This window comes from Bombina bombina, chromosome 3 (assembly GCF_027579735.1).
Source record: "Bombina bombina isolate aBomBom1 chromosome 3, aBomBom1.pri, whole genome shotgun sequence".
NCBI lineage: Eukaryota > Metazoa > Chordata > Amphibia > Anura > Bombinatoridae > Bombina > Bombina bombina.
In genome coordinates, this window is record NC_069501.1 from 1,257,067,145 (window position 1) to 1,257,095,116 (window position 27,972).

Consider the following 27,972-nt stretch of genomic DNA (forward strand, 5'->3'; position numbering starts at 1 on the left):
GATTAATACTATGTTACAAGCTCGTAAATCTGTCTCTAGAAAGATTTATTATCGAGTTTGGAAGACGTACATTTTCTGGTGTTCTCATAAATTCTCTTGGCATTCTTTTAGAATTCTACAGTTTCTTCAGGATGGTTTGGATAATGGTTTGTCTGCAAGTTCCTTGAAGGGACAAATCGCTGCTCTTTCTGTTTTATTTCACAGAATGATTGCTAAACTTCCTGATATTCACAGTTTTGTACAGGCTTTAGTTCGTATTAAGCCCGTCATTAAATCAATTTCTCCTCCTTGGGGTCTTAATTTGGTTTTGAAGGCTTTACAGGCCCCTCCGTTTGAGCCTATATATTCTTTGGACATGAAACTACTTTCTTGGAAAGTGTTGTGCCTTTTGGCCATCTCTTCTGCTAGAAGAGTTTCTGAGATATCTGCTCTTTCTTGTGAATCTCCTTTTCTGATTTTTCATCAGGATAAGGCGGTTTTGCGGACTTCATTTAAATTTTTGCCTAAAATTGTGAATTCTAACAACATTAGTAGAGAAATTGTTGTCCCTTCTTTGTGTCCTAATCCTAAGAATTCTTTGAAAAGATCCTTACATTCTTTGGATGTGGTGAGAGCTTTGAAATATTATGCTGAAGCTACTAAAGATTTCAGGAAGACTTCTAGTCTAGTTGTTATCTTTTCTGGTCCTAGGAAAGGTCAGAAGGCTTCTGCTATTTCCTTGGCTTCTTGGTTAAAGCTTTTGATTCATCAAGCTTATTTGGAGTCAGGTCAGGCCCCGCCTCAGAGAATTACAGCTCATTCTTCTAGATCAGTCTCCACTTTGTGGGCTTTTAAGAATGAAGCTTCAGTTGATCAGATTTGCAAAGCAGCAACTTGGTCCTCTTTGCATACATTTACTAAATTCTACCATTTTTATGTTTTTGCTTCTTCAGAAGCAGTTTTTGGTAGAAAAGTTCTTCAGGCAGCTGTTTCAGTTTGATTCTTCTGCTGATGTTTTAAGTTTTTCTTTTCATTATGAGAATAAGTTATATTTTGGGTTGTGGATTATTTTTTCAGCGAGAAATGGCTGTTTATTTTTATCCCTCCCTCTCTAGTGACTCTTGTGTGGAGTTCCACATCTTGGGTATTACTATCCCATACGTCACTAGCTCATGGACATTTGCCAATTATATGAAAGAAAACATAATTTATGTAAGAACTTACCTGATAAATTCATTTCTTTCATATTGGCAAGGGTCCATGAGGCCCACCCTTTTTATGGTGGTTATGATTTTTTTTTATAAAGCAGAATTATTTCCAAATTCCTTTGTTGATGCTTTTTACTCCTTTCATTATCACCCCACTTCTTGGCTATTCGTTAAACTGAATTGTGGGTGTGGTGAGGGGTGTATTTATAGGCATTTTGAGGTTTGGGAAACTTTGCCCCTCCTGGTAGGATTGTATATCCCATACGTCACTAGCTCATGGACTCTTGCCAATATGAAAGAAATTAATTTATCAGGTAAATTCTTACATAAATTATGTTTTTCTTGCAACTGTATATGGTCCTGATCAGCTACTTAATACATGACTTTAGTTGGCAGAACACTTATTCTGGAACTGACTAATTTGACAACTTAAGATCAGGAGACTGTACTTGATAATACTCTTTTAGGAAAGGACAAAGTTAGCTACTTGAATTCAGGAAACAGACCTTTTTTAAACTCATAGCCAGTAATGGGTTGGGTATTCTTCAGGACTTGATCACAGATGTACTCCGTTTCCGACGGGATCTGCCTTGCAGTATGTAGGAAAACAGTGTTATATTACTCCTTCCACCTTGGCAACACAGTGCCTTTCTATGTTTCACTAGCCCTGTGCATTGTTGCAATGAAGAACTAGTATGGTAATCTACCTAGGCAGACCCTATATAGCTATAGAGATATATATATATATATATATATATATATATATATATATATATATATATATATATATATATATATATATATATATATATATATATATTGGGGAGTGCTACTAGAAAGAGAGCTGTAAGGACCATCTGGTAAGTGAAACACTGCCACGAGATGGATGCTGCGTTCAAACGTATTATGGAGTTAACACTGTCTTCAGTGGAGAACTTTAAAGGATATGAAAACCAAAATATTTATTTCATGATTCAGATAGAGCATGCAATTTTAAACAACTTTATACTCCTATTCTCAATTTTTCTTTGTTCTTTAGTATCTTCTTTTGAAAAGCAGGAGCCGGCCCATTTGTGAAGCACTATATGGCAGCAGTTAAGCAAGAATGCTATCTAGTGCTATAGATGCCTAACTAAGTAATTCTTCAACACAGAATATCATGGGAATGAAGATAATTTTATAATATAAGTAAAGTGGAAACTTTTTAAAAAATTATATGATCTGCTTGAATCACAAAAGAAAGTTTTTGGGTTTCATATCCCTTTAATAAAGAATAATAAGTATAAAGACAGGCTTGTTTTTGTGCAAAGTGTAAAATAAAACATGTATAACAATTATCCATGTGCTGTGTGAGATTATATGCTCACACAATGTCCCACTGTCCCATTTCTGGACACCAGTCCAAGTGTTTAGTATCACTGTAATAGCTCTCTTGGTGAGGCTAAATTCTAAATAACTACTCCTGTTGATTACAAAAAGGCAAAAATAACATGTTTATTTTAACAATAATATTTTTTGTTCCTGGAATTGTTTCCAAGTGGAGCCTTTTGAGTTTGTCTAAAAAGCCTTTTTTTTTTTTTTAATACTTTTTATTTTAGGACCAACACTTTAATACAAGTATCTAAAACAACAAAAGCTCTAATAATGGCCCCAATAAGAATCAAGCACATTGTGTCATTCAGTTCACAGGTAAGTGTTTCACTTTCTGATTTCAGACCCGTTATAAATATATTGTATGATCTGCTATTTACTGGTGAGTAGATCTCATTGGCACTAATTAATCTGTTCTGTCCTAGGACATTTTTAAAATGTGGCTTGTTAATAAGGGCCTGATGATTTAAAGCGCTCCTCTCTGCGAGATTATCTAAAAAGTCTTGTCAGCACTGCAAGATCCATCAAAAACAAACAAAAAAACCTATAACAAACAAATAAATTAGAAATGCAAATGTTAGCTTGAAAATTATTTGTCTTGTTATGCAGGGTTCTGGGTGTGAAAGAGAGACACCCTCAACTCATTAAAAAACAAAACTCATATACCTAGATTACGAGTTTTGCGTTAGAGGCGGTGCGGTGCTAACAAGCCGTTTTCTCTCACCGCTCACTTACATGCAGCACTGGTATTACAAGTTTTCAGAAACCCGTTGTTAAAAGACAAGCAGTGAGCGTTGAGCAAAATTTTGCTCATTACTGCACTCGAATACCAGCGCTGCTTAAGTCAGCGGTGAGCTGGTGTAACGTGCTCGTGCACGATTTCCCCATAGGAATCAACGGGGAGAGCCGGCTGAAAAAAAGTCTAACACCTGCCAAAAAGCAGCGAAAAACTCCTTAACGCATACCCATTGATTCCTATGGGGAAATAAAATTTATGTCTACACCTAACACCCTAACATGAACCCGAGTCTAAACACCCCTAATCTTACACTTATTAACCCCTAATCTGCCGCCCCTGACATTGCTGACACCTGCATTATATTATTAACCCCTAATCTGCCGCTCCGGACACCGCCGCCACCTGCATTATAGTTATGAACCCCTAATCTACTGCCCCCAACATCGCCGACACCTACATACTATTTATTAACTCCTAATCTGCCTTCCCCAAAGTCGCCGACACCTACATTATATTTATTAACCCATAATCTGCCTTCCCCAATGTCGCCGACACCTACATTATATTTATTAACCCCTAATCTGCCACCCCCAACGTCGCCGCCACTATATTAAAGTTATTAACCCCTAAACCTAAGTCTAACCCTAAACCTAACACCCACTAACTTAAATATAATTTAAATAAAGCTAAATAAATATTCCTATCATTAACTAAATTATTCCTATTTAATACTAAATACTTACCTATAAAATAAACCCTAAGCTAGCTACAATATAACTAATAGTTACATTGTAGCTAGCTTAGAGTTTATTTTTATTTTACAGGCAAGTTTGTATTTATTTTAACTAGGTAGAATAGTTATTAAATAGTTATTAAAAATAAAATAAAAAAAACCCTAAACTAAACTACCAATAGCCCTTAAAAGGGCCTTTTGCGGGGCATTGCCCCAAAGTAATCCGCTCTTTTACCTGTAAAAAAATACAAACAGTAAAACCCACCACCCACACAACCAACCCCCCAAATAAAATATTATCTAAAAAAACCTAAGCTCCCCATTGCCCTGAAAAGGGCATTTGGATGGGCATTGCCCTTAAAAGGGCAGTTAGCTCTTTTGCTGCCCAAAGTCCCTAACCTAAAAATAGAACCCACCCAATACACCCTTAAAAAACCTAACACTAACCCCCTGAAGATCGACTTACCGGGAGACGTCTTCATCCAAGCCGGGCCGAAGTCCTCAACAGCTTTCTTCCCTCCCCTATCCCACAATTGTCACCGCCATCTTAAGTACTGGCAGAAAGTCTGCCAGTACTAAAATTAAAGCCTTTTTCTCTTGTAAGGTGTATCCAGTCCACGGATCATCCATTACTTGTGGGATATTCTCCTTCCCAACAGGAAGCTGCAAGAGGATCACCCACAGCAGAGCTGTCTATATAGCTCCTCCCCTAACTGCCACTACCAGTCATTCTCTTGCAGCTCTCGACACGATAGGAAGTAGCTAGAGAGATGTGGTGAATTTATGTAGTTTATCTTCAATCAAAAGTTTATTATTTTCAAATGGTAACGGAGTTGTACTGTTTTAGCCTCAGGCAGAAAGTTGAAGAAGAGTCTGCCTGTGGTTTTTGATGATCTTAGCAGGTTATAACTAAGATCCATTGCTGTTCTCACACATAACTGAAGAGATGAGGTAACTTCAGCTGGGGGAATGGCGTGCAGGGTCTCCTGCTATGAGGTATGTGCAGTTTAAATTTTTCTAGAGAAATGAATATGCTAGAAAATGCTGTTAATACCGGATTTATTTAAGGTAAGCCTGATTACAGTGATTTAATAACGACTAGTATCATGCTTGCTGTAAAAGGTAATATTCTTATTACTTTCTCACATTACTGAAAATAAGATAACGTTTGCTGGAAGTGTTTAAATGTTTTTTTCTACATATTGTTGATAAAACTTTATTGGGGCCCAGTTTTTTTCCACATGGCTGGCTAGATTTTGCCTAGGGATAGTTTTTTATGGCCCTCTCACTGTGAGTACAGGTTGGGAGGGGTCTAATTTCAGGCCTAAATCGTGCAGTAGTTTTTGCAGCTTGAGACTTCCAGCTTCCCTGAAGGAGTCTCCTGAACACATAGGACCTCTACAAAGGGTTTTTGTGCCTTCAAAAGTCGTTGTATGGGCAGGTAGGGCCACAGCAGAGTTAAAAAAACGTTTATATCGTTTTTTTGATCCGGTTTTGAAACTAAGGGGTTAATCATCCATTTGCAAGTGGGTGCAATGCTCTGTTAGTCTATTATACACACTGTAAAAATTTCGTAAGATTTACTGCTTTTTATCACTGTTTTTCAATTTCTGACAAAATTTGTTTCTCTTAAAGGCACAGTACCGTTTTTATTTTTTGCTTGTTTACATTTATCAAAGTGTTTTCCAAGCTTGTTGGTCTCATTGCTAGTCTGTTTAAACATGTCTGACATAGAGGAAACTCCTTGTTCATTATGTTTAGAAGCCATTGTGGAACCCCCTCTTAGAATGTGTACCAAATGTACTGATTTTACTTTAAGTTATAAAGATCATATTCTGTCTTTCAAAGATTTATCACCAGAGGAAATTGACAAGGGGGAAGTTATGCCGACTAACTCTCCCCATGTGTTAGAACCTTTGACTCCCGCTCAAGTGGCGCCAAGTACATCTAGCGCGCCCATGGCGTTTACTTTACAAGACATGGCGGCAGTTATGGATCATACCCTTACAGCGGTATTGTCCAAACTACCAGGGTTACAAGGAAAGCGAGACAGCTCTGGGACTAGAAAAAATACAGAACTCTCTGACGCTTTAGTAGCTATGTCTGATATCCCCTCACAATATGCAGAAGATGAGGCAGGAGAGCTTCTTTCTGTGGGTGATTTTTCTGACTCAGGGAAGATGCTTCAACCTGGTTCTGATATGTCTACATTTAAATTTAAGCTTGAACACCTCCTCGTGTTGCTCAGGGAGGTTTTAGCTACTCTGGATGACTGTGACACCATTATAGTGCCAGATAAATTGTGTAGATTTGATAAATACTATGCAGTGCCTGTTTACACTGATGTTTTTCCAATACCTAAAAGGTTTTCAGAAATTATTACTAAGGAATGGGATAGACAAGGTGTACCGTTCTCTCCCCCTCCTATTTTTAAGAAAATGTTTCCAATAGATGCCGCTACACGGGACTTATGGCAAACGGTCCCTAAGGTGGAGGGAGCAGTTTCTACCCTAGTTAAGCGTACAACTATTCCCGTCGAGGACAGTTGTGCTTTCCTAGATCCAATGGATAAAAAGTTAGAGGGTTACCTTAAGAAAATGTTTATTTAACAAGGTTTTATTCTCCAGCCTCTTGCATGCATTGCCCCGGTCACTGCTGCTGCGGCCTTCTGGTTTGAGTCTCTGGAAGAGGCCTTAAAGGTAGAAACTCCATTGGATGATATACTTGACAAGCTTAAAGCGCTTAAGCTAGCCAATTCATTTGTTTCTGACGCCGTTGTTCATTTAACCAAACTAACGGCTAAGAACTCAGGTTTTGCTATACAGGCACGTTGGGCGCTATGGCTTAAATCCTGGTCAGCTGACGTTACTTCAAAGTCTAAGCTTCTCAACATTCCCTTCAAGGGGCAGACCCTATTCGGGCCTGGACTGAAGGAGATCATTTCTGATATTACTGGAGGAAAAGGTCATGCCCTTCCTCAGGATAGGTCTAATAAATTAAGGACCAAACAAACTAATTTTCGTGCCTTTCAAAACTTTAAGACGAGCGCGGCATCAACTCCCTCTAATGCAAAACAAGAGGGAAATTTTGCCCAGTCCAAGCCGGTCTGGAGACCTAACCAGGCCTGGAACAAAGGTTAGCAGGCCAAGAAGCCTGCTGCTGCCTCTAAGACAGCATGAAAGATCAGCCCGATCCGGTAACGGATCTAGTAGGGGGCAGACTTTCTCTCTTCGCCCAGGCTTGGGCAAGAGATGTCCAGGATCCCTGGGCGTTGGAAATTGTGTCCCAGGGATATCTTCTGGACTTCAAAGCTTCTTCCCCAAAAGGAAGATTTCACCTCTCACAATTATCTGCAGACCAGATAAAGAGAGAGGCATTCTTACATTGTGTTCAAGACCTCCTAGTTATGGGAGTGATCCACCCAGTTCCAAAAGGAGGAACAGGGGCAAGGCTTCTATTCAAATCTCTTTGTGGTTCCCAAGAAAGAGGGAACCTTCAGACCAATCTTTCTCTTAAACAAATTTCTCAGGGTCCCATCTTTCAAGATGGAGACTATTCGAACCATCCTACCTATGATCCAGGAGGGTCAATACATGACTACCGTGGACTTAAAGGATGCTTATCTTCACATTCCGATACACAAAGATCATCATCGGTTTCTCAGGTTCGCCTTCCTAGACAGGCATTACCAGTTTGTGGCTCTTCCCTTTGGGTTAGCTACGGCACCAAGAATCTTTACGAAGGTTCTGGGGTCACTTCTGGAGGTCCTAAGGCCGCGGGGCATAGCAGTAGCCCCTTACTTAGACGACATTCTGATACAGGCGTTGAATTTCCAAATTGCCAAGTCCCATACGGACATTGTTCTGGCATTCCTGAGGTCTCATGGGTGGAAAGTGAACGAAAAGAAGAGTTCTCTATCCCCTCTCACAAGAGTTTCCTTCCTGGGAACTCTGATATATTCTGTAGAAATGAGGATTTACCTGACAGAGGACAGGTGTTCAAAACTTCTAAATTCCTGCCGTGTTCTTTATTATACTTCTCGCCCTTCGGTGGCTCAGTGTATGGAAGTAATCGGCTTAATGGTAGCGGCAATGGACATAGTTCCGTTTGCCCGCCTACATCTCAGACCGCTGCAACTCTGCATGCTCAGTCAGTGGAATGGGGATTACACAGATTTTTCCCCTCTACTAAATCTGGATCAAGAGACCAGGGATTCTCTTCTCTGGTGGCTATCTCGGGTCCATCTGTCCAAAGGTATGACCTTCCGCAGGCCAGATTGGACAATAGTAACAACAGATGCCAGCCTTCTGGGCTGGGGTGCAGTCTGGAACTCTCTGAATGCTCAGGGGGAGGCACTCCTTCCAATAAACATTCTGGAACTAAGAGCGATATTCAATGCTCTTCAGGCTTGGCCTCAGCTAGCGGCAGTGAGGTTCATCAGATTTCAGTCGGACAACATCACGACTGTAGCTTACATCAACCATCAAGGGGGAACAAGGAGTTCCCTAGCGATGTTGGAGGTTTCAAAGGTAATTCAATGGGCAGAGATTCACTCTTGCCATCTATCAGCTATCCATATCCCAGGAGTAGAGAACTGGGAGGCAGATTTTCTAAGTCGTCAGACTTTTCATCCGGGGGAGTGGGAGCTCCATCCGGAGGTGTTTGCACAGTTGATTCAACGTTGGGGCAAACCAGAACTGGATCTCATGGCGTCTCGCCAGAACGCCAAGCTTCCTTGTTACGGATCCAGGTCCAGGGATCCCAAGGCAGCACTGATAGATGCTCTAGCAGCGCCTTGGTCCTTCAACGCCGTTTCCTCTGCTCCCTCGTCTGATTGCCAAGATCAAACAGGAGAGAGCATCGGTAATTTTGATAGCACCTGCGTGGCCACGCAGGACTTGGTATGCAGATCTGGTGGACATGTCATCCTTTCCACCATGGACTCTGCCTCTGAGGCAGGACCTTCTACTTCAGGGTCCTTTCAACCATCCAAATCTAATTTCTCTGCGTCTGACTGCTTGGAGATTGAACGCTTGATTTATCAAAGCGTGGTTTCTCCAAGTCGGTCATTGATACCTTAATACAGGCGCGAAAGCCTGTCACCAGGAAAATCTATCATAAGATATGGTGTAAATATCTTCATTGGTGTGAATCCAAGGGTTACTCATGGAGTAAGGTCAGGATTCCTAGGATATTATCTTTTCTCCAAGAAGGATTGGAGAAGGGTTTGTTAGCTAGTTCCTTAAAAGGACAGATTTCTGCTCTGTCTATTCTTTTGCACAAACTTCTGGCTGAGGTTCCAGACGTGCAGGCGTTTTGTCAGGCTTTAGTCAGAATCAAGCCTGTGTTTAAACCTGTTGCTCCGCCTTGGAGTTTAAATTTAGTTCTTCAAGGGGTTCCGTTGGAACCTTTGCATTCCATAGATATTAAGCTCTTATCCTGGAAGGTTCTGTTTTTAGTAGCTATCTCCTTGGGTCGAAGAGTTTCGGAGTTATCTGCCTTACAGTGTGATTCCCCTTATCTCATTTTTCATGCAGATAAGGTAGTGTTACGTACCAAACCTGTTTTTTTGCCTAAGGTGGTATCTAATAAAAATATCAATCAGGAGATTGTTGTACCGTCACTGTGTCCTAATCCTTCTTCAAAGAAGGAACGTCTTTTACACAATCTTGACGTGGTTCGTGCTTTAAAGTTTTATTTACAAGCTACTAAAGATTTTCGTCAATCATCTGCATTGTTTGTTGTCTACTCTGGACAGAGGAGAGGCCAAAAGGCTTCGGCAACCTCTCTTTCTTTTGGCTAAGGAGTATAATACGCTTAGCTTATGAGACTGCTGGCCAGCAGCCTCCTAAAAGGATTACAGCTCATTCTACTAGAGCGGTAGCTTCCACATGGGTTTTTAAAATGTGATACTTTTGCTTCTTCGGAGGCTATTTTTGGGAGAAAGGTCTTGCAGGCAGTGGTGCCTTCCGTTTAAGCACCTGCCTTGTCCCTCCCTTCATCCGTGTCCTATAGCTTTGGTATTGGTATCCCACAAGTAATGGATGATCCGTGGACTGGATACACCTTACAAGAGAAAACATAATTTATGCTTACCTGATAAATTTATTTCTCTTGTGGTGTATCCAGTCCACGGCCCGCCCTGTCATTTTAAGGCAGGTGTTTTTTATTTTTAAACTACAGTCACCACTGCACCCTATAGTTTCTCCTTTCTCTTGCTTGTCTTCGGTCGAATGACTGGTAGTGGCAGTTAGGGGAGGAGCTATATAGACAGCTCTGCTGTGGGTGATCCTCTTGCAGCTTCCTGTTGGGAAGGAGAATATCCCACAAGTAATGGATGATCCGTGGACTGGATACACTACAAGAGAAATAAATTTATCAGGTAAGCATAAATTATGTTTTTTTTTAAAGGATTTTATTATTATATATATATATATATATATATATATATATATATATATATATATATATATATATTTCTGCAGTGTAGGTTCCCTCCTAACTCCCCAACCTCTAGAGACCCCTCCTCCTTCCTTTTTGTGGCCATCTTAGGTACTGGCAGCTGTCTGCCAGTAACCAGTTTCTTAAAAATGTGCTCATTTTTATTATTTTTATTTTGTACCCCATGTTTCCATAGTGTAGCTGCCCCCCCTCAATATCCTACCCCCTCCCTGATCGATTTTAAATCAATTATTTCCCCCCTCCCTCAACCCTTAGGCTGCAGGCAGTACTTGTGACTGCCAGACTGGTGATCGGTCGCGTACGAAGTTACAATAAGGAAATCAAATACGGTTGATACTTACTGTATTTTACTGTTTTACAATATGTTTTATTAAAATTGTAGGCTTCTACATATTGTAACTGTTTAATTTGAGTAAAATGAGCTCAAAACATAGAGGTTTGCTTAGAGAAATAAACAATCATTGATAATAAATATTGTGTGTGCTCAGCGGTTCTGCAGCTGAATATTGTAACAAGCGAAAACTTAGTCAGCTCGGCCTGAGTGTAAAGCTTGTGAGAAACAGATGAACCCGGTGCTTACACAGCTATTATGTGTCAGGTTTTCTTGGAGCACTTAATCAGTTCTTCTCAAGGGTCTGGCTTTTTTTAGCGTCATAAGAAATTCCGCATGCGCACTAGCTTTTATTGTAGAATTTGATAAATAAAATAGCGCAATCTCGCTCTTTTAAACGAGATTGCAGAAGAGAGAAGCCCAGGACTGCAGGTCCTTAAAGGGACATGCCACCCACATTTTTTCTTTTATGATTTAGAAAGAGAATGCAATTTTAAACATCTTTCTAATTTACTTATATTATCTAATTTGTTTTATTCTCTTCATATTCTTTGATGAAAATCATATCTAGATATGCTCACTAGCTGCTGATTGGTTGCTGCACATAGAAGCATTGTGTGATTGGCTCACCATGTGCATTGCTTTTTCTTCAAATAAGGATATTTAAAAAAATGAAGCAAAATAAATACTGGAAGTAAATTGTAGTGTTGTTTAAATTTCTATTCTCTATCTGAATCATGAAAGAAAGATTTTGGGTTTAGTGGCCCTTTAAGGGCATAACGACCAGTATCTTACAGCTTACGACGCTGCTCATTAAGGGGATATATATATTACATCCCCCAAAAAGTTATCAGTGTACTTTAACATTATTATTATGGTAACACTTAAAATTGAATGAATTAAAACTAGAGTTAAATTGGAGATAAGAAGTGAAACAAAAGAAATTATAGAGCAAAAATAATTTGTTCAAAAATATTATAAGCTGTATAAAACAGATCAATTGTACAGTTTATGCCACTGTTTCACTGTTACATATCTATATATTTATATATTTATTTTTCAAACTATTAATATCTGTAACTTCCAGGATTATTGTGTAATTCTTAAAATGCCCAAATGTATACCAATAATAATAATACAGTCTTTACCTTCTTAGCATCAATTACTGCATGGTGATATCGGCTTAAATATCATTTAACATTAGAATTTACAGTGAACTGATGAGGAACCATTATATTATGCATATTGTCAAACTTGTCATTCATTTTAAAGTCCATGATGTATTAAAATACAATATTCATGTAAACAGATAAAGAGCCACGCAACCCAAAAGTTTTCTTTCATGATTTAGATAGAGCATACAATTTCTCTTGTTAAGTGTAGTCAGTCCACGGGTCATCCATTACTTATGGAATATATCTCTTCCTAACAGGAAGCTGCAAGAGGATCACCCAAGCAGAGCTGCTATATAGCTCCTCCCCTCACATGTCATTCAGTCATTCTCTTGCAGCCTAACTAAAGATAGGTCGCTGTGAGAGGTCTGTGGTGTTTTTTAACTTAGTTTATTTCTTCAATCAAAAGTTTGTTATTTTAAATGGCACCGGAGTGTGCTGTTTGTTCTCAGGCAGCATTAGAAGAAGAATCTGCCTGCGTTTTCTATGATCTTAGCAGACGTAACTATGATCCACTGGCTGTTCTCATCTGAGGAGTGAGGTAACTTCAGAAAAGGGGAATAGCATGCAGGGCCCCCCTGCAAAACGAGGTATGTGCAGTAAATTATTTTTCTGAGGAATGGAATTGACTGAGAAAATACTGCTGATACCAATGTAAAGTAAGTTCAGCCTTAAATGCAGTGATAGCGACTGGTATTAGGCTGATGAGTGTGTGTACACTGAATGTATTTTTCTAAGGAATGGAATTGACTCTGAAAATACTGTTAATACTGAAGTAATGTGTGAGCCTTAACTGCAGTAAAAGCGACTGGTAGCAGGCTTATTAATAACACTTCATAACTTTTGAAATGTATGTTCAAAACGTTTACTGGCATGTTAATCGTTTTTTGTGAGGTACTTGGTGATAAAACTTATTGGGGCATGATTTTTACCACATGGCCATCTTTGTTTTCTGCATAGAAACAGTTATCTGAGCTTCCCCACTGTTGTAATATGAGTGGGAGGGGCCTATTTTAGCGCTTTTTTGCGCAGTAAAAATTCAGTCACAATCTGTCTACTTCATCCTCCATGATCCAGATCGTCTCTAGAGAGCTCAGGGGTCTTCAAAATTCATTTTGAGGGAGGTAATCAGTCACAGCAGACCTGTGACAGTGTGTTTTGACTGTGATAAAAACGTTAATTATTAAATTGTTATCCGTTTTTGGGTATTAAGGGGTTAATCATCCATTTGCTGGTGGGTGCAATCCTTTGCTAACTTAATACATTTACTGTGAAAAATTGGTTGCTATAACTATTTTGGTTCATTGTTATTTCAACTGTGACAGCTTTTTATGCTTCTTAAAGGCACAGTAGCGTTTTTTATATTGCTTGTAAATTTATTTAGAAAAGTATTTCCAAGCTTGCTAGTCTCATTGCTAGTCTGTTTAAACATGTCTGACACAGATGAATCTCTTTGTTCACTATGTTTAAAGGCCAATGTGGAGCCCAATAGAAATTTGTGTACTAATTGCATTGATGTTACTTTAAATAAAAGTCAATCTTTACATGTAAAGAAATTATCACCAGACAACGAGGGGGAAGTTATGCCGACTAACTCTCCTCACGTGTCAGTACCTTCGCCTCCCGCTCAGGAGGTGCGTGATTTTGTGGCGCCAAGTACATCAGGGAGGCCCTTACAAATCACTTTGCAAGACATGGCTACTGTTATGACAGAAGTTTTATCTAAATTGCCAGAATTAAGAGGCAAGCGCGATAGCTCTGGGTTAAGGACAGAGCGCGCGGATGAGGTGAGAGCCATGTCAGATACTGCGTCACAGTTTGCAGAACATGAAGACGGAGAGCTTCATTCTGTGGGTGACGGATCTGATCCAGGGAGACTGGATTCAGAGATTTCTAATTTTAAATTTAAGCTTGAGAACCTCCGCATATTGCTAGGGGAGGTATTAGCGCCTCTGAATGATTGTAACACGGTTGCAATTCCAGAAAAATTATGTAGGTTGGATAGATACTATGCGGTACCGGTGTGTACTGACGTGTTTCCTATACCTAAAAGGCTTACAGAGATTATTAGCAAGGAGTGGGATAGACCTGGTGTGCCTTTTTCCCCTCCTCCCATATTTAGGAATATGTTTCCTATAGACGCCACCACACGAGACTTATGGCAGACGGTCCCTAAGGTGGAGGGAGCAGTTTCTACTTTAGCTAAGCGTACCACTATCCCGGTGGAGGATAGTTGTGCCTTTTCAGATACAATGGATAAGAAATTAGAGGGTTACCTTAAGAAAATGTTTGTTCAACAAGGTTTTATCTTACAGCCCCTTGCATGCATTGCACCTGTCACTGCTGCGGCGGCATTCTGGTTTGAGTCTCTGGAAGAGGCCATTCGCACAGCTCCATTGGATGAAATTATGAACAAGCTTAAAGCACTTAAGCTAGCTAACGCATTTGTTTCTGATGCCGTCGTACATTTAACCAAACTTATGGCTAAGAACTCCGGATTCGCCATCCAAGCGTGCAGAGCGCTATGGCTTAAATCCTGGTCAGCTGAAAATCTAAATTGCTTAATATTCCTTTCAAAGGGCAGACCTTATTCGGGCCCGGCTTGAAAGAAATTATAGCTGACATTACGGGAGGTAAGGGCCATGCTCTACCTCAGGACAGGGCCAAATCAAAGGCCAAACAGTCTAATTTTCGTGCCTTTCGTAACTTCAAGGCAGGAGCAGCATCAACTTCCTCCGCTCCAAAACAGGAAGGAGCTGTTGCTCGTTACAGGCAGGGCTGGAAAGTTAACCAGTCCTGGAACAAGGGCAAGCAGGCCAAGAAACCTGCTGCTGCCCCTAAGACAGCATGAAGAGAGGGCCCCCTATCCGGAAACGGATCTAGTGGGGGGCAGACTTTCTCTCTTCGCCCAGGCTTGGGCAAGAGATGTCCAGGATCCCTGGGCGTTGGAGATCATATCTCAGGGATATCTCCTGGACTTCAAAACTTCTCCACAAGGGAGATTTCATCTTTCAAGGTTATCAGCAAACCAAATAAAGAAAGAGGTGTTTCTACGCTGTGTACAAGACCTCTTACTAATGGGGGTGATCCACCCAGTTCCACTGACGGAACACGGGCAAGGATTCTATTCAAATCTATTTGTGGTTCCCAAGAAAGAGGGAACCTTCAGACCAATCTTGGACTTAAAAATCCTAAACAAATTCCTAAGAGTTCCATCATTCAAAATGGAAACTATTCGAACCATCCTTCCCATGATCCAAGAGGGTCAGTACATGACCACAGTGGACTTAAAGGATGCCTACCTTCACATACCGATTCACAGGGATCATTATCGGTACCTAAGATTTGCTTTCCTAGACAGGCATTACCAGTTTGTAGCTCTTCCCTTCGGATTAGCTACGGCTCCAAGAATCTTTACAAAAGTTCTGGGCTCACTTCTGGCGGTACTAAGACCGCGAGGCATAGCGGTGACACCGTACCTAGACGACATTCTGATACAAGCTTCAAGTTTTCAAACTGCCAAGTCTCATACAGAGATAGTTCTGGCATTTCTGAGGTCGCATGGGTGGAAGGTGAACGTGGAAAAGAGTTCTCTATTACCACTTACAAGGGTTCCCTTTCTAGGGACTCTTATAGATTCTGTAGAGATGAAAATTTACCTGACAGAGGCCAGGTTATCAAAACTTCTAAATGCTTGCCGTGTCCTTCATTCCATTCCACACCCGTCAGTAGCTCAGTGCATGGAAGTAATCGGCTTAATGGTAGCGGCAATGGACATAGTACCATTTGCGCGCCTGCATCTCAGACCGCTGCAATTGTGCATGCTAAGTCAGTGGAACGGGGATTACTCAGATTTGTCCCCCCTACTAAATCTGGATCAAGAGACCAGAGATTCTCTTCTATGGTGGCTTTCTCGGCCACATCTGTCCAAGGGGATGACCTTTCGCAGGCCAGATTGGACGATTATAACAACAGACGCCAGCCTTCTAGGCTGGGGCGCAGTCTGGAACTCCCTGAAGGCTTAGGGATTATGGACTCAGGAGGAGAAACTCCTCCCAATAAATATTCTGGAATTAAGAGCAATATTCAATGCTCTCCTAGCTTGGCCTCAGTTAGCAACTCTGAGGTTCATCAGATTTCAGTCGGACAACATCACGACTGTGGCTTACATCAACCATCAAGGGGGAACCAGAAGTTCCCTAGCGATGTTGGAAGTCTCAAAGATAATTCGCTGGGCAGAGTCTCACTCTTGCCACCTGTCAGCGATTTACATCCCAGGCGTGGAGAACTGGGAGGCGGATTTTCTAAGTCGCCAGACTTTTCATCTGGGGGAGTGGGAACTTCATCCGGAGGTCTTTGCTCAACTGATTCATCGTTGGGGCAAACCAGATCTGGATCTCATGGCGTCTCGCCAGAACGCCAAGCTTCCTTGTTACGGATCCAGGTCCAGGGACCCGGGAGCGGTGCTGATAGATGCTCTGACAGCCCCTTGGGTCTTCAACATGGCTTATGTGTTTCCACCATTTCCGATGCTTCCTCGTTTGATTGCCAAGATCAAACAGGAGAGAGCTTCAGTGATTCTGATAGCGCCTGCGTGGCCACGCAGGACCTGGTATGCAGACCTAGTGGACATGTCGTCCTGTCCACCGTGGTCTCTGCCTCTGAGACAGGACCTTCTAATTCAGGGTCCTTTCAACCATCCAAATCTAATTTCTCTGAGGCTGACTGCATGGAGATTGAACGCTTGATTCTATCAAAGCGTGGCTTCTCGGAGTCGGTTATTGACACCTTAATACAGGCTAGGAAGCCTGTTACCAGAAAAATTTACCATAAGATATGGCGTAAATATTTATATTGGTGCGAATCCAAGTGTTACTCATGGAGTAAGGTTAGGATTCATAGGATATTGTCCTTTCTACAAGAGGGTTTAGAAAAGGGCTTATCTGCTAGGTCGTTAAAGGGACAGATTTCTGCTCTGTCTATTCTTCTACACAAACGTCTGGCTGAAGTTCCAGACGTTCAGGCTTTTTGTCAGGCTTTAGCTAGGATTAAGCCTTTGTTTAAGACTGTTGCTCCGCCGTGGAGCTTAAACTTAGTTCTTAACGTACTTCAAGGCGTTGCATTTGAACCCCTTCATTCCATTGATATCAAGCTGTTATCCTGGAAGGTTTTGTTTTTGATGGCTATTTCCTCGGCTCGAAGAGTCTCTGAGTTATCTGCCTTACATTGTGATTCTCCTTATCTGATTTTTCATTCAGACAAGGTAGTTCTGCGTACTAAACCTGGGTTCTTACCTAAGGTAGTTACTAACAGGAATATCAATCAAGAGATTGTTGTTCCATCACTGTGTCCTAACCCTTCTTCAAAGAAGGAACGACTTTTGCATAATCTGGACGTAGTCCGTGCTCTGAAGTTCTATTTGCAGGCAACTAAAGATTTTTGTCAAACTTCTTCCCTGTTTGTCGTTTACTCTGGACAGAGAAGAGGTCAAAAGGCTTCTGCTACCTCTCTCTCTTTTTGGCTTCGTAGCATAATACGTTTAGCCTATGAGACTGCTGGACAGCAGCCTCCTGAAAGGATTACAGCTCATTCTACTAGAGCTGTGGCTTCCACCTGGGCCTTTAAAAATGAGGCCTCTGTTGAACAGATTTGCAAGGCTGCAACTTGGTCTTCACTTCACACTTTTTCAAAATTTTACAAATTTGACACTTTCTTCTGTTAAGTGTGATCAGTCCACGGGTCATCATTACTTCTGGGATATTACTCCTCCCCAACAGGAAGTGCAAGAGGATTCACCCAGCAGAGCTGCATATAGCTCCTCCCCTCTACGTCACTCCCAGTCATTCTCTTGCACCCAACGACTAGATAGGATGTGTGAGAGGACTATGGTGATTATACTTAGTTTTCTCCAACATAGGTGTGTCCGGTCCACGGCGTCATCCTTACTTGTGGGATATTCTCTTCCCCAACAGGAAATGGCAAAGAGCCCAGCAAAGCTGGTCACATGATCCCTCCTAGGCTCCGCCTACCCCGTCATTCTCTTTGCCGTTGTACAGGCAACATCTCCACGGAGATGGCTTAGAGTTTTTTAGTGTTTAACTGTAGTTTTTATTATTCAATCAAGAGTTTGTTATTTTGAAATAGTGCTGGTATGTACTATTTACTCAGAAACAGAAAAGAGATGAAGATTTCTGTTTGTATGAGGAAAATGATTTTAGCAACCGTAACTAAAATCCATGGCTGTTCCACACAGGACTGTTGAGAGCAATTAACTTCAGTTGGGGGAACAGTGTGCAGTCTCTTGCTGCTTGAGGTATGACACATTCTAACAAGACGATGTAATGCTGGAAGCTGTCATTTTCCCTATGGGATCCGGTAAGCCATGTTTATTACGATCGTAAATAAGGGCTTCACAAGGGCTTATTAAGACTGTAGACTTTTTCTGGGCTAAATCGATTCATTATTAACACATATTTAGCCTTGAGGAATCATTTTATCTGGGTATTTTGATATAATAATATCGGCAGGCACTGTATTAGACACCTTATTCCTTAGGGGCTTTCCCAAAGCATAAGCAGAGCCTCATTTTCGCGCCGGTGTGGCGCACTTGTTTTTGAGAGGCATGGCATGCAGTCGCATGTGAGAGGAGCTCTGATACTTAGAAAAGACTTTCTGAAGGCGTCATTTGGTATCGTATTCCCCTTTGGGCTTGGTTGGGTCTCAGCAAAGCAGATACCAGGGACTGTAAAGGGGTTAAAGTTTAAAACGGCTCCGGTTCCGTTATTTTAAGGGTTAAAGCTTCCAAATTTGGTGTGCAATACTTTTAAGGCTTTAAGACACTGTGGTGAAAATTTGGTGAATTTTGAACAATTCCTTCATGTTTTTTCGCAATTGCAGTAATAAAGTGTGTTCAGTTTAAAATTTAAAGTGACAGTAACGGTTTTATTTTAAAACGTTTTTGTACTTTGTTTTCAAGTTTATGCCTGTTTAACATGTCTGAACTACCAGATAGACTGTGTTCTGAATGTGGGGAAGCCAGAATTCCTATTCATTTAAATAAATGTGATTTATGTGATAATGACAATGATGCCCAAGATGATTCCTCAAGTGAGGGGAGTAAGCATGGTACTGCATCATTCCCTCCTTCGTCTACACGAGTCTTGCCCACTCAGGAGGCCCCTAGTACATCTAGCGCGCCAATACTCCTTACTATGCAACAATTAACGGCTGTAATGGATAATTCTGTCAGAAACATTTTAGCCAAAATGAACACTTGTCAGCGTAAGCGCGGCTGCTCTGTTTTAGATACTGAAGAGCATGACAACGCTGATATTAATATCTCTGAAGGGCCCCTAACCCAGTCTGATGGGGCCAGGGAGGTTTTGTCTGAGGGAGAAATTACTGATTCAGGGAACATTTCTCAACAGGCTGAACCTGATGTGATTGCATTTAAATTTAAGTTGGAACATCTCCGCATTCTGCTTAAGGAGGTATTATCCACTCTGGATGATTGTGACAAGTTGGTCATCCCAGAGAAACTATGTAAAATGGACAAGTTCCTAGAGGTGCCGGGGCTCCCAGAAGCTTTTCCTATACCCAAGCGGGTGGCGGACATTGTTAATAAAGAATGGGAAAGGCCCGGTATTCCTTTCGTCCCTCCCCCCATATTTAAAAAATTGTTTCCTATGGTCGACCCCAGAAAGGACTTATGGCAGACAGTCCCCAAGGTCGAGGGAGCGGTTTCCACTTTAAACAAACGCACCACTATACCCATAGAGGATAGTTGTGCTTTCAAAGATCCTATGGATAAAAAATTAGAAGGTTTGCTTAAAAAGATGTTTGTTCAGCAGGGTTACCTTCTACAACCAATTTCATGCATTGTCCCTGTCGTTACAGCCGCATGTTTCTGGTTCGATGAGCCGATAAAGGCGGTCGATAGTGATTCTCCTCCTTATGAGGAGATTATGGACAGAATCAATGCTCTCAAATTGGCTAATTCTTTCACCCTAGACGCCACTTTGCAATTGGCTAGGTTAGCGGCTAAGAATTCTGGGTTTGCTATTGTGGCGCGCAGAGCGCTTTGGTTGAAATCTTGGTCGGCTGATGCGTCTTCCAAGAACAAGCTACTTAACATTCCTTTCAAGGGGAAAACGCTGTTTGGCCCTGACTTGAAAGAGATTATCTCTGATATCACTGGGGGTAAGGGCCACGCCCTTCCTCAGGATCGGCCTTTCAAGGCAAAAAATAAACCTAATTTTCGTCCCTTTCGTAGAAACGGACCAGCCCAAGGTGCTACGTCCTCTAAGCAAGAGGGTAATACTTCTCAAGCCAAGCCAGCTTGGAGACCAATGCAAGGCTGGAACAAGGGAAAGCAGGCCAAGAAACCTGCCACTGCTACCAAGACTGCATGAAATGTTGGCCCCCGATCCGGGACCGGATCTGGTGGGGGGCAGACTCTCTCTCTTCGCTCAGGCTTGGGCAAGAGATGTTCTGGATCCTTGGGCGCTAGAAATAGTCTCCCAAGGTTATCTTCTGGAATTCAAGGGACTTCCCCCAAGGGGGAGGTTCCACAGGTCTCAGTTGTCTTCAGACCACATAAAAAGACAGGCATTCTTACATTGTGTAGAAGACCTGTTAAAAATGGGAGTGATTCATCCTGTTCCATTAAGAGAACAAGGGATGGGGTTCTACTCCAATCTGTTCATAGTTCCCAAAAAAGAGGGAACGTTCAGACCAATCTTAGATCTCAAGATCTTAAACAAGTTTCTCAAGGTTCCATCGTTCAAGATGGAAACCATTCGAACTATTCTTCCTTCCATCCAGGAAGGTCAATTCATGACCACGGTGGATTTAAAGGATGCGTATCTACATATTCCTATCCACAAGGAACATCATCGGTTCCTAAGGTTCGCATTCCTGGACAAACATTACCAGTTCGTGGCGCTTCCTTTCGGATTAGCCACTGCTCCAAGGATTTTCACAAAGGTACTAGGGTCCCTTCTAGCTGTGCTAAGACCAAGGGGCATTGCTGTAGTACCTTACTTGGACGACATTCTGATTCAAGCGTCGTCCCTTCCTCAAGCAAAGGCTCACACGGACATCGTCCTGGCCTTTCTCAGATCTCACGGATGGAAAGTGAACGTGGAAAAGAGTTCTCTATCCCCGTCAACAAGGGTTCCCTTCTTGGGAACAATTATAGACTCCTTAGAAATGAGGATTTTTCTAACAGAGGCCAGAAAAACAAAACTTCTAGACTCTTGTCGGATACTTCATTCCGTTCCTCTTCCTTCCATAGCTCAGTGCATGGAAGTGATCGGGTTGATGGTAGCGGCAATGGACATAGTTCCTTTTGCGCGCATTCATCTAAGACCATTACAACTGTGCATGCTCAGTCAGTGGAATGGGGACTATACAGACTTGTCTCCGAAGATACAGGTAAACAGAGGACCAGAGACTCACTCCGTTGGTGGCTGTCCCTGGACAACCTGTCACAAGGGATGTCATTCCGCAGACCAGAGTGGGTCATTGTCACGACCGACGCCAGTCTGATGGGCTGGGGCGCGGTCTGGGGATCCCTGAAAGCTCAGGGTCTTTGGTCTCGGGAAGAATCTCTTCTACCGATAAATATTCTGGAACTGAGAGCGATATTCAATGCTCTCAAGGCTTGGCCTCAGCTAGCGAGGGCCAAGTTCATACGGTTTCAATCAGACAACATGACAACTGTTGCGTACATCAACCATCAGGGGGGAACAAGGAGTTCCCTAGCGATGGAAGAAGTGACCAAAATCATTCTATGGGCGGAGTCTCACTCCTGCCACCTGTCTGCTATCCACATCCCAGGAGTGGAAAATTGGGAAGCGGATTTTCTGAGTCGTCAGACATTGCATCCGGGGGAGTGGGAACTCCATCCGGAAATCTTTGCCCAAGTCACTCAGCTGTGGGGCATTCCAGACATGGATCTGATGGCCTCTCGTCAGAACTTCAAAGTTCCTTGCTACGGGTCCAGATCCAGGGATCCCAAGGCGGCTCTAGTGGATGCACTAGTAGCACCTTGGACCTTCAAACTAGCTTATGTGTTCCCGCCGTTTCCTCTCATCCCCAGGCTGGTAGCCAGGATCAATCAGGAGAGGGCGTCAGTGATTTTGATAGCTCCTGCGTGGCCACGCAGGACTTGGTATGCAGATCTGGTGAATATGTCATCGGCTCCACCTTGGAAGCTACCTTTGAGACGAGACCTTCTTGTTCAGGGTCCGTTCGAACATCCGAATCTGGTTTCACTCCAGCTGACTGCTTGGAGATTGAACGCTTGATTTTATCGAAGCGAGGGTTCTCAGATTCTGTTATCGATACTCTTGTTCAGGCCAGAAAGCCTGTAACTAGAAAGATTTACCACAAAATTTGGAAAAAATATATCTGTTGGTGTGAATCTAAAGGATTCCCTTGGGACAAGGTTAAGATTCCTAGGATTCTATCCTTCCTTCAAGAAGGATTGGAAAAAGGATTATCTGCAAGTTCCCTGAAGGGACAGATTTCTGCCTTGTCAGTGTTACTTCACAAAAAACTGGCTGCTGTGCCAGATGTTCAAGCCTTTGTTCAGGCTCTGGTTAGAATTAAGCCTGTTTACAAACCTTTGACTCCTCCTTGGAGTCTCAATTTAGTTCTTTCAGTTCTTCAGGGGGTTCCGTTTGAACCCTTGCATTCCGTTGATATTAAATTATTATCTTGGAAAGTTTTGTTTTTAGTTGCAATTTCTTCTGCCAGAAGAGTTTCAGAATTATCTGCTCTGCAGTGTTCTCCTCCTTATCTGGTGTTCCATGCAGATAAGGTGGTTTTACGTACTAAACCTGGTTTTCTTCCAAAAGTTGTTTCTAACAAAAACATTAACCAGGAGATTATCGTACCTTCTCTGTGTCCGAAACCAGTTTCAAAGAAGGAACGTTTGTTGCACAATTTGGATGTTGTTCGCGCTCTAAAATTCTATTTAGATGCTACAAAGGATTTTAGACAAACATCTTCCTTGTTTGTTGTTTATTCCGGTAAAAGGAGAGGTCAAAAAGCAACTTCTACCTCTCTCTCTTTTTGGATTAAAAGCATCATCAGATTGGCTTACGAGACTGCCGGACGGCAGCCTCCCGAAAGAATCACAGCTCATTCCACTAGGGCTGTGGCTTCCACATGGGCCTTCAAGAACGAGGCTTCTGTTGATCAGATATGTAGGGCAGCGACTTGGTCTTCACTGCACACTTTTACCAAATTTTACAAGTTTGATACTTTTGCTTCTTCTGAGGCTATTTTTGGGAGAAAGGTTTTGCAAACCGTGGTGCCTTCCATTTAGGTGACCTGATTTGCTCCCTCCCTTCATCCGTGTCCTAAAGCTTTGGTATTGGTTCCCACAAGTAAGGATGACGCCGTGGACCGGACACACCTATGTTGGAGAAAACAGAATTTATGTTTACCTGATAAATTACTTTCTCCAACGGTGTGTCCGGTCCACGGCCCGCCCTGGTTTTTTAATCAGGTCTGATAATTTATTTTCTTTAACTACAGTCACCACGGTACCATATGGTTTCTCCTATGCAAATATTCCTCCTTAACGTCGGTCGAATGACTGGGGTAGGCGGAGCCTAGGAGGGATCATGTGACCAGCTTTGCTGGGCTCTTTGCCATTTCCTGTTGGGGAAGAGAATATCCCACAAGTAAGGATGACGCCGTGGACCGGACACACCGTTGGAGAAAGTAATTTATCAGGTAAACATAAATTCTGTTTTATATCTTCAATCAAAAGTTTGTTATTTTAAAATAGCACCGGAGTGTGTTATTACCTCTCTGGCAGAGTTTGAAGAAGAATCTACCAGAGTTTTGCTATGATTTTAGCCGGAGTAGTTAAGATCATATTGCTGTTCTCGGCCATCTGAGGAGTGAGGTAAACTTCAGATCAGGGGACAGCGGGCAGATGAATCTGCATAGAGGTATGTAGCAGTTTTTATTTTCTGACAATGGAATTTGAGAAAATCCTGCCATACCGATATAATGTCATGTATGTATACTTTACACTTCAGTATTCTGGGGAATGGTACTTCACTAGAATTACACTGTAAGAAATACATAAAGCTGTTTAATAACTAGAGATTATGTTTAACGTTTTTGCTGGAATGTAAAATCGTTTTCATTTGCTGAGGTACTGTGTGAATAAATGTTTGGGCACTATTTTTCCACTTGGCAGTTGCTTAATCTGTTTTTCTGACAGTTTCTGTTCTCCCTCACTGCTGTGTGTGAGGGGGAGGGGCCGTTTTTTGGCGCTTTTTCTATGCATCAAATATTTCAATCAGCAACTCATTGTATTCCCTGCATGATCCGGTTCATCTCTACAGAGCTCAGGGGTCTTCAAACTTATTTTGAGGGAGGTAATTTCTCTCAGCAGAGCTGTGAGAATTATAGTTTGACTGAGATAAAAAACGTTTATTCTGTAATTTGTTTCCTGCTTTCAGAATTTGTTATCTTTGCTAATGGGATTAAACCTTTGCTAAAGTTGTGTTGTTTACAAGGATTGAGGCTATAACTGTTTCAATTTATTAATTTTCAACTGTCATAGATCTTCTGTGCTTCTTAAAGGCACAGTACATTTTAATATTATTCTAATTGAATTGTATTTCCAAGTTGCAAGTTTATTTGCTAGTGTGTTAAACATGTCTGATTCAGAGGATGATACCTGTGTCATTTGTTGCAATGCCAAAGTGGAGCCCAATAGAAATTTATGTACTAACTGTATTGATGCTACTTTAAATAAAAGTCAATCTGTACAAATTGAACAAATTTCACCAAACAACGAGGGGAGAGTTATGCCGACTAACTCGCCTCACGTGTCAGTACCTACATCTCCCGCTCAGAGGGAGGTGCGTGATATTGTAGCGCCGAGTACATCTGGGCGGCCATTACAAATCACATTACAGGATATGGCTACTGTTATGACTGAGGTTTTGGCTAAATTACCAGAACTAAGAGGTAAGCGGGATCACTCTGGGGTGAGAACAGAGTGCGCTGATAATATTAGGGCCATGTCAGACACTGCGTCACAGGTGGCAGAACATGAGGACGGAGAACTTCATTCTGTGGGTGACGGTTCTGATCCAAACAGACTGGATTCAGATATTTCAAATTTTAAATTTAAACTGGAAAACCTCCGTGTATTACTAGGGGAGGTGTTAGCGGCTCTGAATGATTGTAACACAGTTGCAATACCAGAGAAAATGTGTAGGTTGGATAAATATTTTGCGGTACCGACGAGTACTGAGGTTTTTCCTATACCTAAGAGACTTACTGAAATTGTTACTAAGGAGTGGGATAGACCCGGTGTGCCGTTCTCACCCCCTCCGATATTTAGAAAAATGTTTCCAATAGACGCCACCACAAGGGACTTATGGCAAACGGTCCCTAAGGTGGAGGGAGCAGTTTCTACCTTAGCTAAGCGTACCACTATCCCGGTGGAGGATAGCTGTGCTTTTTCAGATCCAATGGATAAAAAGTTAGAGGGTTACCTTAAGAAAATGTTTGTTCAACAAGGTTTTATATTGCAACCCCTTGCATGCATTGCGCCGATCACGGCTGCAGCGGCATTCTGGATTGAGTCTCTGGAAGAGAACATTGGTTCAGCTACTCTGGACGACATTACGGACAGGCTTAGAGTCCTTAAACTAGCTAATTCATTCATTTCGGAGGCCGTAGTACATCTTACTAAACTTACGGCGAAGAATTCAGGATTCGCCATTCAGGCACGCAGGGCGCTGTGGCTAAAATCCTGGTCAGCTGATGTTACTTCTAAGTCTAAATTGCTTAATATACCTTTCAAAGGGCAGACCTTATTCGGGCCCGGGTTGAAAGAGATTATCGCTGACATTACAGGAGGTAAAGGCCATGCCCTGCCTCAGGACAAAGCCAAAGCCAAGACTAGACAGTCTAATTTTCGTTCCTTTCGTAATTTCAAAGCAGGAGCAGCATCAACTTCCTCTGCACCAAAACAGGAAGGAGCTGTTGCTCGCTACAGACAAGGCTGGAAACCTAACCAGTCCTGGAACAAGGGCAAGCAGACTAGGAAACCTGCTGCTGCCCCTAAAACAGCATGAATTGAGGGCCCCCGATCCGGGATCGGATCTAGTGGGGGGCAGACTTTCTCTCTTCGCCCAGGCTTGGGCAAGAGATGTTCAGGATCCCTGGGCGCTAGAGATAATATCTCAGGGATACCTTCTGGACTTCAAATACTCTCCTCCAAGAGAGAGATTTCATCTGTCAAGTTTGTCAACAATCCAGACAAAGAAAGAGGCGTTTCTACGCTGCGTACAAGAGCTCTTGTTAATGGGAGTAATCCATCCAGTTCCACGATCGGAACAGGGACAGGGGTTTTACTCAAATCTGTTTGTGGTTCCCAAAAAAGAGGGAACTTTCAGACCAATCCTGGACTTAAAGATCCTAAACAAATTCCTAAGAGTTCCATCGTTCAAGATGGAGACTATTCGGACAATTTTACCTATGATCCAAGAGGGTCAATACATGACCACTGTAGATTTAAAAGATGCTTACCTTCACATACCGATTCACAAAGATCATTATCGGTACCTAAGGTTTGCCTTCCTAGACAGGCATTACCAGTTTGTGGCTCTTCCTTTCGGATTGGCTACAGCTCCAAGAATCTTCACAAAGGTTCTGGGTGCTCTTCTGGCGGTACTAAGACCGCGGGGAATCTCGGTAGCTCCATACCTAGACGACATTCTGATACAAGCTTCAAGCTTTCAAACTGCCAAGTCTCATACAGAGTTAGTGCTGGCATTTCTAAGGTCACATGGATGGAAGGTGAACGAAAAGAAAAGTTCACTCGTTCCACTCACAAGAGTTCCCTTCCTGGGGACTCTTATAGATTCTGTAGAAATGAAGATTTACCTGACAGAGGACAGGCTAACAAGACTTCAAAGTGCTTGCCGCACCCTTCATTCCATTCAACACCCGTCAGTGGCTCAATGCATGGAGGTAATCGGCTTAATGGTAGCGGCAATGGACATAGTACCCTTTGCACGCTTACACCTCAGACCACTGCAACTGTGCATGCTAAGTCAGTGGAATGGGGATTACTCAGACTTATCCCCTTCTCTGAATCTGGATCAAGAGACCAGAAATTCTCTTCTATGGTGGCTTTCTCGGCCACATCTGTCCAGGGGGATGCCATTCAGCAGACCAGACTGGACAATTGTAACAACAGACGCCAGCCTTCTAGGTTGGGGTGCCGTCTGGAATTCTCTGAAGGCTCAGGGACAATGGAGTCAGGAGGAGAGTCTCCTGCCAATAAACATTCTGGAATTGAGAGCAGTTCTCAATGCCCTCCTGGCTTGGCCCCAGTTGACAACTCGGGGGTTCATCAGGTTTCAGTCGGACAACATCACGACTGTAGCTTACATCAACCATCAGGGAGGGACAAGAAGCTCCCTAGCTATGATGGAAGTATCATAGATAATTTGCTGGGCAGAGTCTCACTCTTGCCACCTGTCAGCAATCCACATCCCGGGAGTGGAGAACTGGGAGGCGGATTTCTTAAGTCGTCAGACTTTTCATCCGGGGGAGTGGGAACTTCATCCGGAGGTCTTTGCCCAAATACTTCGACGTTGGGGCAAACCAGAGATAGATCTCATGGCGTCTCGACAGAACGCCAAGCTTCCTCGTTACGGGTCCAGATCCAGGGATCCAGGAGCAGTCCTGATAGATGCTCTGACAGCACCTTGGGACTTCAGGATGGCTTACGTGTTTCCACCCTTCCCGTTGCTTCCTCGATTGATTGCCAGAATCAAACAAGAGAGAGCATCAGTGATTCTAATAGCACCTGCGTGGCCACGCAGGACTTGGTATGCAGACCTGGTGGACATGTCATCCTGTCCACCTTGGTCTCTACCTCTGAAACAGGACCTTCTGATACAGGGTCCCTTCAAACATCAAAA

General features: G+C 42.4%; 1 protein-coding gene across 1 annotated transcript in view; it reads left to right on the forward strand.

Annotated features, from left to right (window-relative positions):
* The window catches only part of XNDC1N (XRCC1 N-terminal domain containing 1, N-terminal like), a 446,185-nt gene that overhangs the window by 50,971 nt on the left and 367,242 nt on the right, over positions 1-27,972 (forward strand). Inside the window, exon 2 of the mRNA XM_053705638.1 lies at positions 2,786-2,876. Within this exon, the coding sequence (XP_053561613.1) occupies positions 2,832-2,876 (45 nt within the window). The 5' untranslated portion in view covers positions 2,786-2,831. The remainder of the gene's footprint in view (positions 1-2,785; positions 2,877-27,972) is intronic.